This window comes from Rhinoraja longicauda, chromosome 5 (assembly GCF_053455715.1).
Source record: "Rhinoraja longicauda isolate Sanriku21f chromosome 5, sRhiLon1.1, whole genome shotgun sequence".
NCBI classification, from domain to species: domain Eukaryota; kingdom Metazoa; phylum Chordata; class Chondrichthyes; order Rajiformes; family Arhynchobatidae; genus Rhinoraja; species Rhinoraja longicauda.
This window is the reverse complement of record NC_135957.1, coordinates 8,167,452-8,187,269: the sequence shown is the minus strand read 5'-3', so window position 1 is coordinate 8,187,269 and position 19,818 is coordinate 8,167,452. Positions and strand designations below refer to the sequence as shown.

The 19,818-nt window shown below is 48.0% G+C and overlaps 1 protein-coding gene across 1 annotated transcript in view; it reads right to left on the bottom strand.

The window, feature by feature from the left end:
• Positions 1-19,818, bottom strand: part of LOC144593835 (dynein axonemal heavy chain 6-like) — a 317,525-nt gene that overhangs the window by 21,833 nt on the left and 275,874 nt on the right. Inside the window, exons 67-75 of the mRNA XM_078399952.1 lie at positions 19,645-19,766; positions 17,316-17,560; positions 15,936-16,360; positions 13,029-13,224; positions 10,001-10,225; positions 7,631-7,749; positions 6,159-6,315; positions 3,831-4,041; positions 2,936-3,038 (exon numbers count right to left, since the gene is read on the bottom strand). Of these exons, the coding sequence (XP_078256078.1) occupies positions 2,936-3,038; positions 3,831-4,041; positions 6,159-6,315; positions 7,631-7,749; positions 10,001-10,225; positions 13,029-13,224; positions 15,936-16,360; positions 17,316-17,560; positions 19,645-19,766 (1,803 nt within the window). The remainder of the gene's footprint in view (positions 1-2,935; positions 3,039-3,830; positions 4,042-6,158; positions 6,316-7,630; positions 7,750-10,000; positions 10,226-13,028; positions 13,225-15,935; positions 16,361-17,315; positions 17,561-19,644; positions 19,767-19,818) is intronic.

Below are 19,818 nucleotides of genomic sequence, written 5' to 3'. Positions count from 1 at the left end.
CCCAGAGCAGAAAGATCAGGATGGGAATGGGAGGGAGAGTTAAAGTGTTTAGCAACTGGGAGATCAGGTAGGTCTAGGCGGACTGAGCGGAGGTGTTCAGCAGGATAACATCACGGCAGTAGTTTGATATGGCATTACTGAAGGATTGGCCAGTGAATTGATATGGGTAGAGGTGTGAAATAAAATGGGGATGGTCAACTTCTTGGGATTGTACTAGAGGCTGCCAAATAGTCAACAGGAATTAGAGGAACAAATTTGCCAGGAAATTGCAGACAAACGAAGATTAATAGGGTGGTCAGAGCAGGGGGTTTTAACTTTTCCAATATAGACTGGGACTGCCATTGTGTCAAGGACATAGATAGGGTGGAATTTGTCAAGTGTATTCAGAGTGTTTCCTCAGGCAAAATGTAGAGGACCCTACAAGCGAGTGGGAAAAACATGGCAACTCTTAGGGAATTGGGCAGGGCAAGTGACGGAAATGTCAGTGAGCGAGCATTTTTGGACCATTGATAACAATTCTATCAGTTTTAAATAGTTACAGACAAGGACAAGGCCGGTCCACATTAAAGTTCTAAATGGGGCACAGCTAACGTTGATGGTATTAGGCAGGAACTTGCAAAAGCTGATTGAAGTGGGTTGCTTGTAGGAAAGGGGTGTTTAGAACATGGGATGCTGTTAAAAGTGTGATGGTGAGAGTTCAAGGTATGCATGTTGCTATTACAGTGGAGGGCAAGGCAGGTAGGTGTAAGAAACACTGGATGATAAGAGAAATTGAGGCTCTGGACAGCGGAAAAGGAGACATGGGTCAGGCAGCAGGTAAGAAGTGTTTCCCTGGAGGAGTACAGGGAATTGAGGGGATTCACGGAAGACTAGAGGGTGGCTAATGTTGTGCCTCTATTGAAGAAAGGTTGCAAAGAAAAACATGGAAACTATCGACCAGTGGGCCTAACATCTGTGGTAGGAAAATTACCAGAGAGGAGTTTGAGGGGTAAGATATCCATGCATTTGGAAAGACAGTGGTTGATTAGAGATAGTCAGCACGATTTTGTGCGTAGGAGACCGTATCTCATGAATTTGATTGATTTCTTTCATGAAATATAGAAAGTGAAGTGGAGAGAGTTATAGGCCAGTGAGCCTCACGTCAGTGGCAGGGAAGCTGTTGGATAGGATTCTTCCAGATAGGATTTACTCCCATTTGGAAGTGAATGGGCTAATTGGAAACAGTCAGCATTGCTTTATTTGTGGCATGTCATGTCTTACTTGAACGAGTTTTTTGATGAGGTGACGAAGGTGATCGATGAGGCCTGTGGACATATATATATATATATTGATCGTATATAATTTCTACCCCGTGTTTACAACCCAGCAACTCAAATAGTGGTCAAACCTCATGAGCTAAAGCTGCAGTAGCTGCAGTAGCTGCATAGCTTCAAGGTCCCACTATCTTTGAGGAGAGTGATCATTTTGACATTGATAAACAATAGTTTAGTTTAATTTATTGTCACATGTACTGGGGTATTTTTAGAAACCCATTGCACTGCTGTTACTATAAATCAACATGCAACCAACAGTTCACTAAGCACTTTACTGAAGGAGCAGTTCAAAAGAGCAGCACAGTGATGTTCTCAGACAAGCAAGGAATGTCCTGTGTTAGAGGCACAAGAGACTGCAGATGCTGGGACCTTGAACAAAACACATAGTGCTGGAGGAACTCAGTGGGTCAGGCAGCATCTGTGAAGGGAATGGACAGCTGACTTTTCGGGTCGGGACCATTTTGCAGACTGATGATCTTCAGCTCTGATTCGGCAAGTCACACAGAGCCGATCCCCCTGAGGCCTCACAAAAATCCAAAGTGTTGTTAAAACCGTCTTCCCGGGCTGGGAATTCAGAATGGAAGGGAGATTACCCATGATAACAACCAAAAATGAAGTCATTCTCAAGCTCCCACAATTACAAGCTTCATCGTGGCAATCTGCCAGGTCCCACTATGCTTGAAAAACAGTCAAAAATCTTGCAAATTAGAGAATGCCTAGAAAAGAAAGCTTTTGTAGTCTGGTGTGAAGCTGACCCCCACAGTCTCGTCACCTTTTAGCGCTCTCCGATATCTCATGGTGCTGATTTTGTTTCAGTGCTTCCCACTTCACCAAGACCCTGTGTGGCTGTGTTGGGGGAGTGTAGGAGTTTCATTCTGTGGCTAACCTGTGCCCTGGGAGTGTGTGATGGGACAGGTTGATGGGATCTTCACTGTTCTTAACCTGTATTAAATCCAGCCTGAGAATGATAAATGAGACACCTTTGGGAAGTTCATAGAATCCTTCCGCATAGGATAGAGGTCAGAATCCTTTTCACAGGTCAGAGGAGTCTAGAACTAGAAGAGGGCGCAGGTTAGCATTAGAGGGGGAAATTTAAAGGAGATCTGAGGGACATGTTATTCACGGAGAGGATGGAAGGTACATGGAACAAGCTGCCAGATGAGGAGGAGGCGGAGGCAGACACAATGACATCATTTAAAAGGCATTTAGATAGGAAAGGAGTGGAGGGAGATTGGTTTAATGCTGGCAAATAGGATTAGTGTTAAGGGCATGATTGTCGACATGGATGAGACTGTGTGCGACAGATCAGTGTGACAGTTTGTGCGTGATAGTCTGTGTGTGTGTTCACGTGACAGGATGTGCATGACACTTTGCGTGTGAAAGTCTGCGTGTGACAGTCTGCTTGTGACAGTCTGCTTGTGACAGTCTGCGTGTGACAGTCTGCGTGTGACAGTCTGCTGGCAACAGTCTGTGTGTGACGGTCCGCGCGCGACAGTCCGCTGGTGACGGTCCACGTGTGACGGTCCGCGTGTGAGGGTCCGCTCGTGACGGTCCGCGTGTGACGGGTCCGCGTGTGATAGTCTGCGTGTGACAGTCTGTGCGTGATAGGTTGTGTGCTTTACCTTCATTCCAGCGTGGAGAATGGAGATGGGAAACGCCGGGTCTGATTTGCAGCTCAGGAAGAGCCTGAAGTTAGGATCCCGATTCACACCTGGCTCTTGGAACCTAATGACAGCAGCATAAGGACAAAGGACACAACTCAGTACTTATCGTAGCAGAAAACAGGTGGGACATGGGAAGAAGGTGGGAGGAGGGAAGGCAGAGGGAGAAAGGGAAAGGGATGGGAGAAATGGAAAGGGGTGGGAGATGGAATGATGTACTACTTTTCATGGGTGGGTGCGGGCCATATAGCACCAGACAGAAACCACTTGGTGCCTCCAAGAGACTGATCAGGACTGGACAGAGCACAACCAGAGCAGAGCTCTGAAGACCATCAGTCTACTCACTCCTTGCACACACCTACACCAAGATGCTCCCAAAGCATTTTACTGCCCCATATGAGAAAAAATACACAATGGCACAGTGATAGAGTTGCTGCTTTACAGCACTAGAGACTTGGGTTTGATCCTGACTATGCGTGCTGTCTGTACGTTAATTGGCTTCTGTAGATTGCCCCTAGTGTGTAGGACGTGAAACTGGGATATCTGGAACCAGTGTAGGGTTGATCGTTGGTCAGCGCGGACTCGGTGGGCCAAAGGGCCTGTTCCCGTGCTGTATCTTCAAACACCACTAAATAAGTGTGCAACTAGACCCCAAAGAGTTGCTGCCTTACTGTGCTGCCCTTTATGGACTCCATAAATGGACTCCATGATGGATGTATGAACTCTAGCGCTGAAGTGTACAACTGAGGAGTACTCCACACCAGGGAGCCAACACCGAAGGACACATTTTCGGGTTAGCAGACTCCAGGAGGGGTTTATTTCTGCACTAATGCAGCCGGTTCGGAGGGTGACTCACGATTCTATGATGGCCTGCAGCTTCGGCATGAAGGAGGCAGCCAGGTGGCAGTTCTGCAAGAAGACCCAGCGTCCCTTGTGCACCTGAGCCTTGTGGATGAGCTCCTCGGCCACCCATCCCTGCCCCTGGCCCAGGGACACGATGTCTAGGTGGGCTGTGCTCCCCCGCAGCTCCTTGGCAAACCGCATCACTTGGACAGTGGGATCAGTGCCTGTCGTGGCAAATATAGACTTGGTTAGTCATAGCTTACAGAGAGGGAGAGGGGAGATGAAATAAGCATTTATACCAGCTTCATCACCCAAAAAGCAAACAAACTGACTGCCAGGGTATCACATCTCAGCACCCTACCATCCCAGCTCTCCTCCCCTCAAGTCTGAAGAAGGGTCTCGACCCGAAACCTCACCTATTCCTTTTCTGCAGAGATGCTGCCTGACCCGCTGAGTTACTCCAGCACTTTGTGTCTATCTCCTCCCCTCATGGAAAGGCTCCACTCCCAGACGCAGCAGCGGTCAGGCGGCCCTGTCCACTCCACACTGGAGACAGTGGTCATCCAGCCCAACCACAGCACTCCAGGGCCCACGACTTACATCCCACCTCCATCCCCGACCTCCTGAGATCACGGCATCACCCCCGTGACACCTCCACGAAGGCTGGGAGGCAATCCCGGAGAATACGATGGATTCAGCATCGGGGGACAGGAAAGGTGGTACCGGGCAGGGGTAACTGAGGTAACGCAACACCACTGGAGAGACGGAAGTGATGGGGAAGGAATAGTGAGCAAATGTTTCACTGTTCAAAGGGCAGCGATGAGGATGGCCTGTACTGTGGTTGGACTGGTGCTGAGGGAAAGTCACACTTTGTGAGGGGCAGCCATGAGGGAACGCTGTACTGCATGGGGGGCATTAATGAGGGAACGCTGTACTGCATGGGGGGGCATTAATGAGGGAACGCTGTACTGCATGGGGGGGCATTAATGAGGGAACGCTGTACTGCATGGGGGGCATTAATGAGGGAACGCTGTACTGCATGGGGGCATTAATGAGGGAACGCTGTACTGCATGGGGGGCATTAATGAGGGAACGCTGTATTGCATGGGGGGGGGCATTAATGAGGGAACGCTGTACTGCATGGGGGGCATTAATGAGGGAACGCTGTACTGCATGGGGGGGCATTAATGAGGGAACGCTGTACTGCATGGGGGGCATTAATGAGGGAACGCTGTACTGCATGGGGGGGCATTAATGAGGGAACGCTGTACTGCATGGGGGGGCATTAATGAGGGAACGCTGTACTGTTTTGTTATAACTAAAAATAATTTATTCAACTATTTACAATAATATGTACAACACTAAATTATTCAAAACAAACCCACCACCACAATGCAAGCAAAACAAATATCCTCAAATCACTATTTCCCCATCCTTGTTGAGGATACATTCCACCCCCCGCGGTGCCCAGCGGTCCATGAAATCCCCCAGGGTGCCCGTGGACAGCGCACTGTCTCTCTCTAAACCCACCCGGGGGCGGACGTAACCCCGGAAAAGGGGCAGGCAGCCGGCTCGGGCAGAGCCCTCTTCCCCCTGGCGCCGTGACTCGCGGATGGCCAGCTTGGCCAGGCCCAGGAGCAACCCAACCAGGAGATCCTCGGCCCTACCCTCTCCCCTACGCACAGGGGGTCCAAAGATGAGGATGGTGGGTGTGAAGTGCAGCCAGAAGGCAAGGAGCAGCCCCTTTAGGTGTTGGAACAGGGGCTACAACCTCACACACTCCATGTACACGTGGAACACAGACTCACACACTCCATGTACACGTGGTACACAGACTCACACACTCCATGTACACGTGGAACACAGACTCTTCCAGCCCGCAGAGGTAGCAGGCAGCTGGCGAGTCTGTGAACCGCAAGTGTACACCCTACTGTGGGGGGAGCAGCCCTGAGGGAACGCCATACTATGTGAGGGGCAGCGATGAAGGTGCGCCACACTGTGGGTGGGTGCTCTTGAGGAAGCCCAGAACTGTGGGAAGGGACGTGCCGAGGGAAGGCCACACCGTGGGAGGTGCGGTGTTGAGGGAGTGCTGCACTGTGAGAGGGACAGAACTAAGTGACTCCCACACTCCTCTCAGGGTAACGCTGAGAGATCATTGCTCTGCAGGAGGAGCAGTGCTGGTGGAGTGGAACACAGTTGGAGGGAAGTACAGAGATCTCCTCTGTATTATGCTTGTCTCTGTCCTATTCTGTCCCAATCCTAAGATCCGGGTCTTTCCCTTTGTCTGACCGCAGCCACAGCTGACAAGTGCCTGCAGGCTCCAGACTCCAGGCTCCCTCACCTGGTGACAGCAGAAAGATCAATGGGGTGGAGGCATCGGTTTCACTGAACGCATCGTTGAGGTAAACAGCTGGGCTGGGGAGGAAGTCAGGGCCCAGCTTATCCTCAACAAACCCGTTCACAGCAGCGGCCAAACACTCCGGCCTCAGGATCTTTATCTGGAACGTAAAGGACATTGTGAGGAGCAACAAGCGGCCAACTCTCCCTCCTTCGTCTGGCACGGATCCAGTCCTGCCCGAAGAAAGCTAACAGTGAGGTGGTTGCAGTCAACCTGAATATAAAAGGAGAAAGTGCTGGAGACGATGTGGCAAAGACAGGGTAATCATTTTTATCCCCCCACATGGGGTGGGGCTATCTAAACAAGAGGGTGTCGGTTCAAGATGAGAGGAAGGAGTTTTGAGGGGAAGTTTATTTACACAGAAAGTGGTTGATATCTGGAATGTGTGTCAGAGGAGGCTATGAGATGAAACACGATCACCATGTTTAAGAGTTATGTAGACAGACACTTGAACAGGCAAGGCACGGAAGGGTACGGACCTAATGCACAGAAATGGTATTACTGCAGATGGGGAAAGAGGTTGACATGAAAGTGATGGGCCGGAAGCCCTGGTGCTAAGCTGTATGGCTACACATTGAACCGTGGCTGAATGGTGCCTAGGTCTTCCTGCACCCTGGCACAGACTTTTTCTTTCACTGAGGGGTTATGAATGCAGTTGAACATCAAGCAACCATCATCAAACATCACCACTTCTGACCTTTCCATTGAGTAGTTGGCCTGAGGGCACTGCTCTGAGGAACTGCTGCAGCAAGGGCTGTGGGCAGCGATGATTCCTCTCAAGCAATCACACTCTCCGATATCGGAATGATTTAGAAGAAAACGTTGGTGCATGATTATTTGGTTTGCGGATGATAGCACAACTAGTGATGCGGTGGACAATGAAGAAGGTTGTCCAACGTTACAACAGGATCTAGATGAACTGGTAATATGGGCATGGGAATGGCTGATGGAATTTAACTGTGACGAGGGAAGATAGATCCATTAGATCCTTCTGCAGCCCCTCCAAACCGTCCACACTTCCTGTAATGGGGCGATCATAACTACACATGGAAGGTATTTATTCACAAAATGCTGGAGTAACTCAAGAGGTCAGGCAGCATCTCTGGAGAGAAGGAATGGGTGACGTTTCGGGTCGAGACCCTTCTTCAGACTGATGATTCTAAATGCGGCTCAACCAAAATTTTATCAAGCTGCAAAAGGAAGATCCAACTTTAATAGGTAATAACCGGATCGATGAGGGCAATCATGCCATATGCCCTCTTTATCACCCTTCCTGTTTGTGTTTTCCACTGGTGGGATCAATTCCACATCACCATGTGGTTTATTGTAAATCCCCATTCACCCTGGCCATGTGGAACTAATCGGTAACTAGCTCACCCTTATATCACGCTGTGGACAATGGATAATTCTCATACCAATATCAGCTTCTGGAACGCACTTAGATCTTGCCAAGGAAAGACTGTGGCCTCAATGTCACTGTCCTGATCCTGCAGTGTACCGTGTGCTTCAGTGCTACCTTCTTGTGAACTAAGGCCTGTACAACAAAAGAGACAGATGTGTGAATATCCCATCTAATTAGAGCGACTTACAGAGCATATCACAGAACTTATTCGGTGCTCTGAGAAAGAAAAACAGGAAATACTTAGCATTTCACAATGTGTCTGTGGAGGGAAAAAATCTGAGTTAACATTGCAAATCCCCAATACCTTCTCCACTCCCCAGCACTAACCACCCCCCCTCCACTTCCCAAGACTCTCTCCATTCCTCAACTTTTTCTCTGACCAATCCATAAAACTCTCCAATCCTCATCACATTCTCTCCAATCCCCAAAATATGCTCTCCAAACACATTCTCCAATCAATTCCCAACACACACTCTCTCTATTCCCCAACTGTGGCAAATCTCTAATCATCAGCACTCTCTCCAATCCCCGACACCCCCTCTCTGCAATCCCCAACACCCCCTCTCACTGATCCCTGACACTCCGATCCCCACATTCACTCCACTCCCTAACCCTTTGTCTCCAATTCCCAGCTCACTCTTCAAACCCCAACAGTCTCTCTCTGCAATCCCTGATCGCCAACCTCTTAATCCCTCAATACTCTCTCTCTCTCCAAATCCCAGAACTACCTGATTTGCGACACTCTCTCTTTTCAATCCCCAACACACTCTGTCTCTAACTGCCAACATGTTCTCTCTTTCATCCTACATTCTCTCTTTATAATCTCCAGTCAAGTTGAGAATACTGATCTACGCGCAGGTACGGTGATGTACAGGTATGATGAAAGATTTGCTTGCAGTATCCTCACAAGCACTTAAACAAAAACATAAATGAAACATAAATTGCACATATATGCTACAAGACAGTGAAGTGAAAAATACTTATGCAGGGTATTAATGCAAAACATACACAACTCAAAAAATGGTGAGTGCCCAAATCTCGCTCCTGTCACTGGGCAGAAATAGTCTCCTGAGAGGTCACTTGTAACAGCAGATACGAGCCCAACACCCAACAAATACCAAAAAAGTCTAAAGAAGTTATCTGTCCACAACTGTAAAGGAGTAGGTGACATTTCTGGTCGAGGCTCTTCTTCAGACTTGGACTTATACATCTCTATAAGATCACCTCTCATCCTCCTACGCTACAAGGAAAACAGTCCAAGCCTGCCCAACCTCTCTCTGTAGCTCAAGCCCTCAAGTCATCCCAGTCTATACTCAATACCCTGACTGATGAAGGCTAATGAGCCGAAAGCTTGACCACCCTATTTACCTGTAACACCACATTCAAGGAACTTTGTACCTGCAATCCTAGATCCCTCTGCTCTTCAATACTCCCCTGAACCCTGCCATTCACTGTGAATGGCCTGGTCTGACTTCCCAAAATTGCAACACCTTGCACCTATCTATATTAATCATTCTTCAGATCACTTGCCCAACTGATCAAGATCCTGCTGTAATCTTTGATAGCAATCTTAGTTATCTACATCGCCATGAACTTTAGTATCATCTGCAAACTTACTAATCCTGCCACGTACATTCTCATCAAAATCATTGATATAGACCATAAACAGCAACGGGCCCAGCACCAATTCTGAGGCACACCACTAGTCAAACGCCTCTAGTCCGAAAAACAACCTTCCACCATCACCTTCTGTTTTCTTCCATGAAGCCAATTTTCTATTTTCTGCTGTCCCTGGATCCCATGCAATATAACCTTCAAGAGCAGTTTACCATGCGGAACCTTATCAAATGCCTTGCTGAACTCCATATAAAAAACGTCAATATTAAACTGCCCTCAGCATTCTTTTAGGTCACAAAATTCAAACTCAATATGACTTGTGAGACACGATCTCTCATGTACAAAACCAATGCTGACTATTCCTAATCAGCCCCTGTCTATCCAAATGCATATATATCTCCTTTTTTTGAAGATGCTCACAATGACCATGTCTTTGAGATCTCCTGACATGTCATAACATCAAAAGTGATAGGAGCAGAACGAGGGCATTCAGCCCATCAAGTCTACTCCGCCATTCAATCGTGGCTGATCTACCCTCCTCACCCCATTCTCCAGCCTTCTCCCCATAACCTCTGATACCTGTACTAATTACAAACACATATGCCCTAGGAAACAGTATACGCATTTGTTTCCAGTACACACAGTTCTCAGTTCCCATTGAGTTATGAATGCACACTCCAATTACCAGCAAGCACACCCAAAACTAGCAAACAATCCAGCTATCAGTCCATGAACACAGCCGGTGAGCTTCTGCTGTACAACCTACCTTGCTCTGAGAGCAGATCCTGTTTGTGGAAATATGTTTTCAGGAAGTTGTTGAGGTCGTCAGATTGGCGGAAGCTGTCCCACTGTTCAGGTTTGGTGTTGAGGGATGTACAGAGGAGCACAAAGGGGCTCAGATGAGTGTTAATGTACAGACACTGATTCCACATGGCTTCAGTCATCCATTGAGCATTAGGACCTTGCTCAAACCACTTGTCTACTTCACCACCTGTGTAGTATATAATAACCTGTTTAAACAAGACCAGGCTAATGGTATTCTGGATCAACCACTACCCCCCCCCCCCCTCCTGACTGTTAGAGGTGATTGGGTTTGCAAAATAACCATGAGGGGGGAGAGGGTAAAATGAGTGGACCAGCAATCACTCACCCACTGTTCCCCAAAATGCTCAGGGAGTGGGGAAAAGGACAGGAATTAAACTCCCACTGTACCCAATCCTCCGGGAATAGGGAGTACGACAGAACATAGAACAGCACAGCACAGGAACAGGCCCTTTGGCCTGCTATATCTGTGCCAACCATGATGACAAACCTAAACCAATCCTTTTACAGCTGTATACAGTATTGGTAAGACCGCATTTGGAATACTGTGTGCAGTTTTGGTGTCCATATTTAAGAAAGGATGTACTTGCTCTGGAGGCAGTGCAGAGAAGGTTTACACGGTTAATTCCAGGGATGAGGGGGTTGACATATGAGGAAAGGTTAAGTAGGTTGGGACTTTTCTCATTGGAGTTCAGAAGAATGAGAGGCGATCTAATTGAAACGTATAAGATCATGAGGGGCCTTGATCGGGTGGATGCGCTAAAGATGTTTCCGATGATCGGGGAGACCAGAACTAGGGGGCATAGTCTTAGAATAAGAGGGGGCTCTTTTAAAACTGAGATGAGGAGAACCTTCTTCACTCAGAGGGTGGTTAGTCTGTGGAATTCGCTGCCTCAGGGAGCTGTGGAAGCAGGAACGTTAAATAAATTTAAAACGGAAATAGATTGTTTTTTAATAGACAAGGGAATTAGGGGTTACGGGGAGCGGGCAGGGAAGTGGACATGAGCTATTGTTAGTATAGTAAGACCTGAGTAATCTCCTGGACAAGTTTCGATCGCCTAGCTTTGGGTCGGAGAGGAATTTCCCAGATTTTTTTCCCATATTGGCCTGGGTTTTTATCTGGTTTTTCACCTCTCCCAGGAGATCACACGGTTCTTTTGGGTGGGAAGAAGGGCGATAGTGGGAAGGGGGTTGGGGTGGGATCAGCCATGATCGTATTGAATGGCGGAGCGGGCTTGAGGGGCCGGTTGGCCTACTCCTGCTCCTATTTTCTTGTGTTCTTGTGTTCTTTCTGCTTGCACATCATCCATATCCCTCCATTCCCTGCATATCCATGTTCCTATCTAAAAGCCTCTTAAATGCCACAGTTGTATCTGCTTCCATCACCAATGCTGGTAGTGCAAGTCAGGCACCTATCATTCTGTGTGCAAAAAAATACTTGCCCAGCACATTACCTTTAAACTTCCCCCTATGAAATCAAAGATCTCCGGTATTCTGATATTTGCACCAGGGTAAAAGATTCTTACCATCTATCCTATCTTTAAGGCTCTCACGATTTTATAAAATGTATCAGGTCTCCTTTCAGCCTCAAATGTTCCAGAGAAAACGATCCAACATCTCCTTAAAGCAAATACCTCTAATCCTGGCAACACCCTAATAAATCTCCTCCACATGCTCTCAGAAGCTGTGCAGATCAGCCAGCAGGAGAATTCATGAGCATCTGAACCTATCCTTATGCTATTCTGAGGTTCCCACGTGCTTTAAGAAGACCCAGTATAACAAAAAAGCAAAGCATCATGTCTTAATGAATTCACCATCATGCAGTGCTTTGATATGCTGGTCATGGCGTACATTAAGTCCAGTCTCCCAGACAGCCTTGATCCACTGCAATTCGCCTACTATCACAATGGGTCTATGGCAGACACCAGCCCTACACACATTCCTGAGACTTCTGGAGAACAAGGACACCCAAGTCAGACCTATTTATTGACGTTAGCTCTGCCTTCATCGCCAAAACTCCAACCAAATTAATCTCCAAACACCTGGATCTAGGAGTCAGCATCCCCTTTCTGCACCTGGATTCTCGACTTCTTGACCCATAAACCAAAACAGTGAGGACAGGCGTCGAAACATGTTCCAGTGTAATTCTCAACACTGATGGGTTCTCAGCCCCTTACCATACTCTCTGCACACTCACAGCTGTATGGTCAAATTCTATTCCAACTCCATTTACGAGTTTGCTTTGCACATAGCACAGTGGACCGGATCTCGAACAAAGATGAGATGGATTAGAGCAAGGAGGTAGAGAGGTTAGTAACATGGTGCCAGGACAATAACAACCTCTATCTTAATGTCAGCACGACAAGGTCGCTCGGTCGGTCATTGACTTCAGGATACAGGGTGATGTACACGCTCCAGTGAGCATCAATGGTGCTGACGTGGAGATAGTCTACAGCTTCAAGTTACTGGGTGTAAATATTACCAACATTATGCCCAGGTTCACCGCCACTACCAATACATCTTCCCTGTAATGGGGCAACCAGAACTGCACACAATACTGCAAATGTGGCACAACCAAAGTGTTATAAAGCTGCACCATGACTTCCTGACTCTTATACTGAATGCTCTAATCGATGAAGGCAAGCATACCATATCAAGATGGAGGTTGTTATTATCCTGGCACCTTGTTACTACCATCTCTATCTCCTCACTGTGATCCATATGCCTTCTTTATCCCTCAAACTACTTGTATTGCTACCTTCAGGGAGTTATGGACTTGGAACCAAAGATCCCTTTGTACATCAATACTGTTCATGGTCCCGCCACTAACTACTTATTTACTCTGTACATTTGACTTCTCAAAGTGCAACACCTCACACTTGCCCGGTTTAAGCTCCATAATCAGGGATCAATCACCCACTGTACCCCAGCGCGCCCACATAGAATTTGAACAACATATTGTCGGAGTGTACTCTGATTGCTATGGAGGGTCCTGTTTCCCACATTCGCCAGCACTTCTGAATGGATGAAAATCTGCCACTCGACTTCAGGAAGCATGCCCATGGAGCCATAGCTGCTGTCCCATGACTTGTTCATCCGCATGATGCTGGTACACAGCAAGAAGGAGAGGCAGAGCTGGTGCTCCGTGAAGATTGCATACCAGACCAGCTGCAGAGAGAGAGAGAGAGGGGAAGAGACTGGGATTACAACTCCAGACAGAGACCCGAAACATCACCATTCCCAGTAACACCCCTAACCACTCCCTGCCCTGTCCCCAAACCCCACCACTCCCCCACTGTCCCCAAACCCCACCACTCCCCCACTGTCCCCAAACACCATCACTCCCTACTGTCCCCAAACCCCACCACTCCCTCACTGTCCCCAAACCCCACCACTCCCCCACTGTCCCCAAACACCACCACTCCCCAAACCCCACCACTCCCCCACTGTCCCCAAACACCACCACTCCCCAAACCCCACCACTCCCTCACTGTCCCCAAACCCCACCACTCCCCCACTGTCCCCAAACCCCACCACTCCCCCACTGTCCCCAAACCCCACCACTCCCCCACTGTCCCCAAACCCCACCACTCCCCAAACCCCACCACTCCCCCACTGTCCCCAAACCCCACCACTCCCCCACTGTCCCCAAACACCACCACTCCCCAAACCCCACCACTCCCCCACTGTCCCCAAACCCCACCACTCCCCCACTGTCCCCAAACCCCACCACTCCCCAAACCCCACCACTCCCCCACTGTCCCCAAACCCCACCACTCCCCCACTGTCCCCAAACCCCACCACTCCCCCACTGTCCCCAAACCCCACCACTCCCCCACTGTCCCCAAACACCACCACTCCCCCACTGTCCCCAAACCCCACCACTCCCCAAACCCCACCACTCCCCCACTGTCCCCAAACCCCACCACTGTCCCCAAACACCACCACTCCCCAAACCCCACCACTCCCTCACTGTCCCCAAACCCCACCACTCCCCCACTGTCCCCAAACCCCACCACTCCCCCACTGTCCCCAAACCCCACCACTCCCCCACTGTCCCCAAACCCCACCACTCCCCAAACCCCACCACTCCCCCACTGTCCCCAAACCCCACCACTCCCCCACTGTCCCCAAATACTATCACTCCCTGCACTGTCCCTAAAATCCATCACTCCCCACACTGTCCCTAAACTCCATCACTCTCCACTGAATCTCTTAAGTCTAAATCAAAGTATAGGGAAGAGGTTTGGATCATTGAAGTTGCGTATGATGGGAAGCTATTTGGAAGAATTTAATGAAAGAGAATTTTATTAATAAGAATGACGAAATACAGGGCATCAATTTCTCACTTCATCCAAGCTTCCTTACACCCACCTACCTTGCCCTTCACGCTAACAGGAACATTATATTTTCTGGATTCTAGTCAGCACACTTTTAAAAACATCCCACTTTGCAGATGTTCTTTTTCCTTCAAACAACCTGCTCCAATCAACTTGAGCCAGTTCCTGACTAATACCCTCAAAGCTGGCCTTCCCTCAATTTAGAATATTAACTCATCCATAAGAAGCTCACACTTAATAGAACAGTGGTTTTATTCACAAAATGCTGGAGTAACTCAGCAGGTCAGGCAGCATCTCGGGAGAGAAGGAATGGGTGACGTTTCGGGTCGAGACCCTTCTTCAGACTGATTAATAGAACAGTGGTCGCTGGTCCCACAAAGCTCATCCACAAACACTTGCCCCTCCCAATTTCCTAAGACCAGATCAAGCGTTGCCCTCTCCCGTGTGGGGCCCTCGACATATTGCCAGAGGAAACTTTCCTGAAAACATTTGACAAATGTTGCCACGTTTAAACCTTTTGCATTTGGCATTCCCAGTCAATATTGGGAAAGTTTAAATCCCCTTGGTTGGCAAGGACAAGTTGGGCCAAAGGCCTGTATCCATGTTGTCTTATTCTAGTTCCATCCTTGGAAATTCTGGTTGCTTCAGAAATCCACGATGACTTTGTCTAATTTTGTTGCTATTTTCTAAGTGCTCTGTAATCACATCATAGAACATATAAAGCACAGCACCAGGTCCCTCAGTTCACAATGCCTGTGCCAAATATGATACCCTTGCACCAATTTAAAAGCCTCTTGAACGCGTTTTGTGTTTGCTTCCACCACCACATTTGGTAATAGATTCCAGGTATCCACCACCTTCTGCATAAAAAAAACGTACCCTCCACATCACTTTCAAACTTTGCTCCTGTCTCCTTAAAACTATGCTCTCTAGTCTTCGACATTTCTACCTTGGGGAAAAAAGATCTGACCGTCCACTCTATCTATGCCTCTCATAATTTTATATACTTCTATTAGGTTTCCCTCAACCTCCAACACTTTCGCGAAAACAATCCGGTTCATTTGCAATGCCTCCAGCATTTCCCTGACTTACCAATGTTAGGCTAAGCAGCCAGTAGTTCTTCTCCCACCCTCCTTTTTTAAAAAATATTATTAGCAAGGGTTAATTGAGGAAGGGAATGACTCAGGTGGAGAATCGGAGCTGTTCAGTGGAATGGCCAGGTTTGGCCCTCGAGTACAATACTGAGCAAATGAACAAGAAGGGGGTTGCTCCATTGGGATATAAGAAAATAACTGCAGATGCTGGTACAAATCGATTTATTCACAAAATGCTGGAGTAACTCAGCAGGTCAGGCAGCATCTCGGGAGAGAAGGAATGGGTGACGTTTCGGGTCGAAACGTCACCCATTCCTTCTCTCCCGAGATGCTGCCTGACCTGCTGAGTTACTCCAGCATTTTGTGAATGCTCCATTGGGATTCTGTGTCTGGTGGAAATGGTGTTGAAGCCTTGCCTTTTTTTATATTAGTGTGTGTGTCATACCTTGTAAACGTTCTCAGTAAGAGTTTTCATCATGTTCTGTAAGAAGGAGTTGAAACCGGCTTGCGGGGAGACTTTGGAGGAAACGTTTCTGAACCCAGTGGAGGACAGTTGTAAAGTAGAGGCCGATAGTATGAAGCTGGTCGCTGGCGTCCTGGTGTGTGGCTTGCGAATGTCACGCACAGACTGGGTAAATAATTTCATAAACCAGTGCAGAGAGAACTGGTACATGCAGTTCAGCTGTGACAGCTCATCTATCACAAAGTACAAGATAGATCCGCGTGTGGCCATGGGCAGGTACTTCTTACGAGCTGCCGTAATTTTCTTCTCGTTCTCCTCTGAGGCAGAGATGCGAAGTTTTATCTCTTTGGACATGTCTTTTGACCGATGAAGGGTATCGACGAGGTCCTGGTCATCCAAAATATGCCCTTAAGAACAAGAAATGGTCACAATGAAAATACTGTGATGATAGAAAGATGACCTTCCTATTTCAGTAACCAAATCCAGCCCTACATCCCTGGAAGACCCTCCCATTCACACCTTTAGTTTCAATTGCACCAGGTGGCCATACATTGTTGGCTCCTGTTCTATATTCTTACACCAGATCAATCAACCTCTCCACAATCACCCTGTCAAGACAATGGGATATTATGTTTTAATCATGTCCGTTTTCACTCTTATAAACCCCTGAAGATACTAGCCTAGAATGGCAACACGAGATACAAGTTTCGTCAGCCTAACCTTTCCTTTAAGAGAACGCACTCATATCAGGCACTAATTTAGAGAACTTTTATGACCTCTTAATGTATAACCAACCTTCTTTAAATCAGGAGAGCAATGTGGTTCTCCAGAGGTGGTTGCCCTCTATCACTGAAGAATAGTCTCCCTACTTCTATATCCAGTGTCCTCTGCAATATTCAGTAACATTCTGTTAGCGTTCCTAATTACTTGCAGTACCTGTGCAGCCTCTCTCCCCTCTGACCTTGAGGACCTGAGAATATGTGTTCACAAGTTCACAAGTTATTGGAGTAGAATTAGACCATTCGGCCCATCGAGTCTACTCCGCCATTCAATTATGGCTGATCTCTGCCTCCTAATACCATGTTCCTGCCTTCTCCCAATAACCCTCTAATCAAGAATGTGATCCCTCTCTCCCAGTCACTGAACTAACCCTTGCTGTTCTGTTGTGCGCCAGCCACACTTCATTGGAAGTGGGTACAAGGTGCCACAGTTACTGGCCCGTGGTAAACTGTGTCTCGTTCGGCCAGCTTTTTTTATCAACACAGTGCCTATTTGGTGCCTGTTTTCAGCCTCTCACCATGACAACTGCTGCCATGCACAACCCAGAGTGGAGAATAACCGCACACCACCCGCTCTCCTTACCCTTGGTGTTCTGCAGCAAGGAGAGTGACCTGTTCTCCAGGTCCGTCAGGGTGCCCAGGTCGCGGGCAGTGCTCTGCAGCAGCAGGCCGAGCTGCTTCTCCACCTCGGGGTGCTGCCCCTTCACTACCCTGGACAGCAGCTGCTCCTGGAGCCCCTCGAACGTGGCTGTGAAGTTGATCATTGTGACCAGGATGCAGACGGCTGGTAGGTAGTTTGGTTTGGACATCCGGGTGGTCATGTATAGCCTGCACAGACATTGCAAACCGAGTGAGCACACTCACACTTTACTCATGTACGGTTGCAAGAGCTTAACCCCAAAGTGCTGGACACTTCCTTGGATTCAGGCAGGGTGGCATTATTACCATGGTCATTGTCAGCAAGAGGCTGGTCACCAAAATCAGTGGCCAGGATCAGATGGCTGAATTAGGGTCTGCACCAGGGCCAAGCTCAATTTCCAAAGATTTACAATGCTCTTATGGAAACAAATCTGTTCTTACAACAGACGCAACTAGCTGAGAATATTTATGTAACTCTGGGGTCTCCCCCTGAGGAAGCAGCCTCTCAGAATAAAAATCCCTCTCATAGTCACTAATGCCGTCACTCACTCAACGCACACCTCCAGATTCAGGGACAGTTTCTTCCCAGCTGTTGGCAGGCAACGGAATCATCCTACCACAACCAGATAGCAGTCCTCAGCTACTATTTTCCTCTTTGGTGACCTTCAGACTATCCTTGATCGGATTTTGCTGGCTTTACCTTGCACTTAATGTATCTGTACACTGCAAATGGATTGAAAGTAATCATGTATTGTCTTTCTGCTGACTGGTTAACACGCAACAAAGGCTTTTCACTGCACCTCGTGACAATAAGCTAAACTGAACTGAAAACTTCACAAATCTAAGCGTTCTTAGTGCAATCCATCATCCTCAGAATCAGGAATCCTCGGATTCGCTACTGCCGTGACTACAAAACATATCTTATTTAGATACAGGGACCAGTCTTACAGAGTCATAGAACCGTGCAGCACAGAAGCAGGCCCTTTCATCCATCAGGACATGGTGCACCCATCCATACTAATCCCATTTACCTGCAACAGGTATTATTTCACAAATTTCATCGATTTCTTTTTCGAAGAATCAACCGAGAGAATTGGTGAGGGCAGGGTGGTGGACAACATCTGTATTTACTTTAGCAAGGCCTTTGACGAGGTACCACATGGTAGGCTGGTCCAGAAGGTTAAATGACAAGGGATCTAGGTCGAGCAAACCTATTGGATATAAAAAAGGCACAAAGTGCTGGAGTAACTCAGCGGGCCAAGCAGCATCTCTGGCAAACATGGATAGGTGGTGTTTTGGGTCAGGACCCTTCTTCAGACCAATCAGTGGTAGAGTTGCTGCCATACAGAGCTTGCAGTCTCCCCATGACCTGTGAGGGGTTTCTCCAAGATCTTCGGTTTCCTCCCACACTCCAAAGACCTACAGGTTTATAGGTAAATTGACTTGGTAAATGTAAAAATTGTCCCTATTGTGCGCAGGATAGTATTAGTATGCGGGGATCGCTGGTTGGCCCGGACCGGGTGAGCCAAAGGGCCTGTTTCCGCGCAGTATCTCTAAAAACTAAAATGGACTATTTTGCAGCAGGCACATCGAATGAATGGAGGCAGCATCAGAACTTCGGCACAAAATCCTATGAATCCACAGGCAGGATAAGGGAACCGACGGCTGTGTTCTCTCACCAACAGCATCCTCTGTAACGAGGTCCCACTGGGCTCCACACATCCTCCATCACCTGTTGCCGGCCCTGCTTTGTTCTGGCCTTTTCATACCTCAGTTCCCTTTCCTATACTGAACAAGGGTCCCAACCCCAAACATTAGCCATACTTTTTCTCCTGTGATGCTGCCTGATCCACTGAGTTACTCCAGCACTTTGTGTCTATCCCCAGTTACATGCTCCTTTGACAGGTCACACTCCCTGCTTGAGTTTCCTGATATGTCCGCTTTGATATGTGTGCTTTGTCCCCAAATAAGGTACACCAAGGGATTAATAGGTGGACAGAGGAAACAAGTCAAAACCTCTGAAAAAAGTGAATGAGCAACCCCAGGCCCATGACCACTGAAAATGGACAGACAGCACTGAGCTCCTGGATTCACTTGTCGGGAGTGTATCATCTCCCGGATACCCCACCTACCCTGCCAGTCCACGGCTACCTTCCACCCAAGGCAGGGTTTTCAAGTCCTACTTTGACCTGATCGGCTGCATCAGAACCCATAAAACTGGACCTGAAAGTCGGGTTTGGTCTGAGCAGAGAGAGAGAGAAACTGTGAATTACCTGAAGTTGGAGTTATACTCTACGTCCTTGTTGTCAATCTTGATGAAGTCATGTCCAGCTCGAGTACAAATATCCCGCAGGAGAATGGGCCTCAGACCGGGATCCAGTTGCTCCGTTACATCCTGTGCAATATGTAGACATTCTTTACACAAGGCAATTCTCCTACCATTTTCC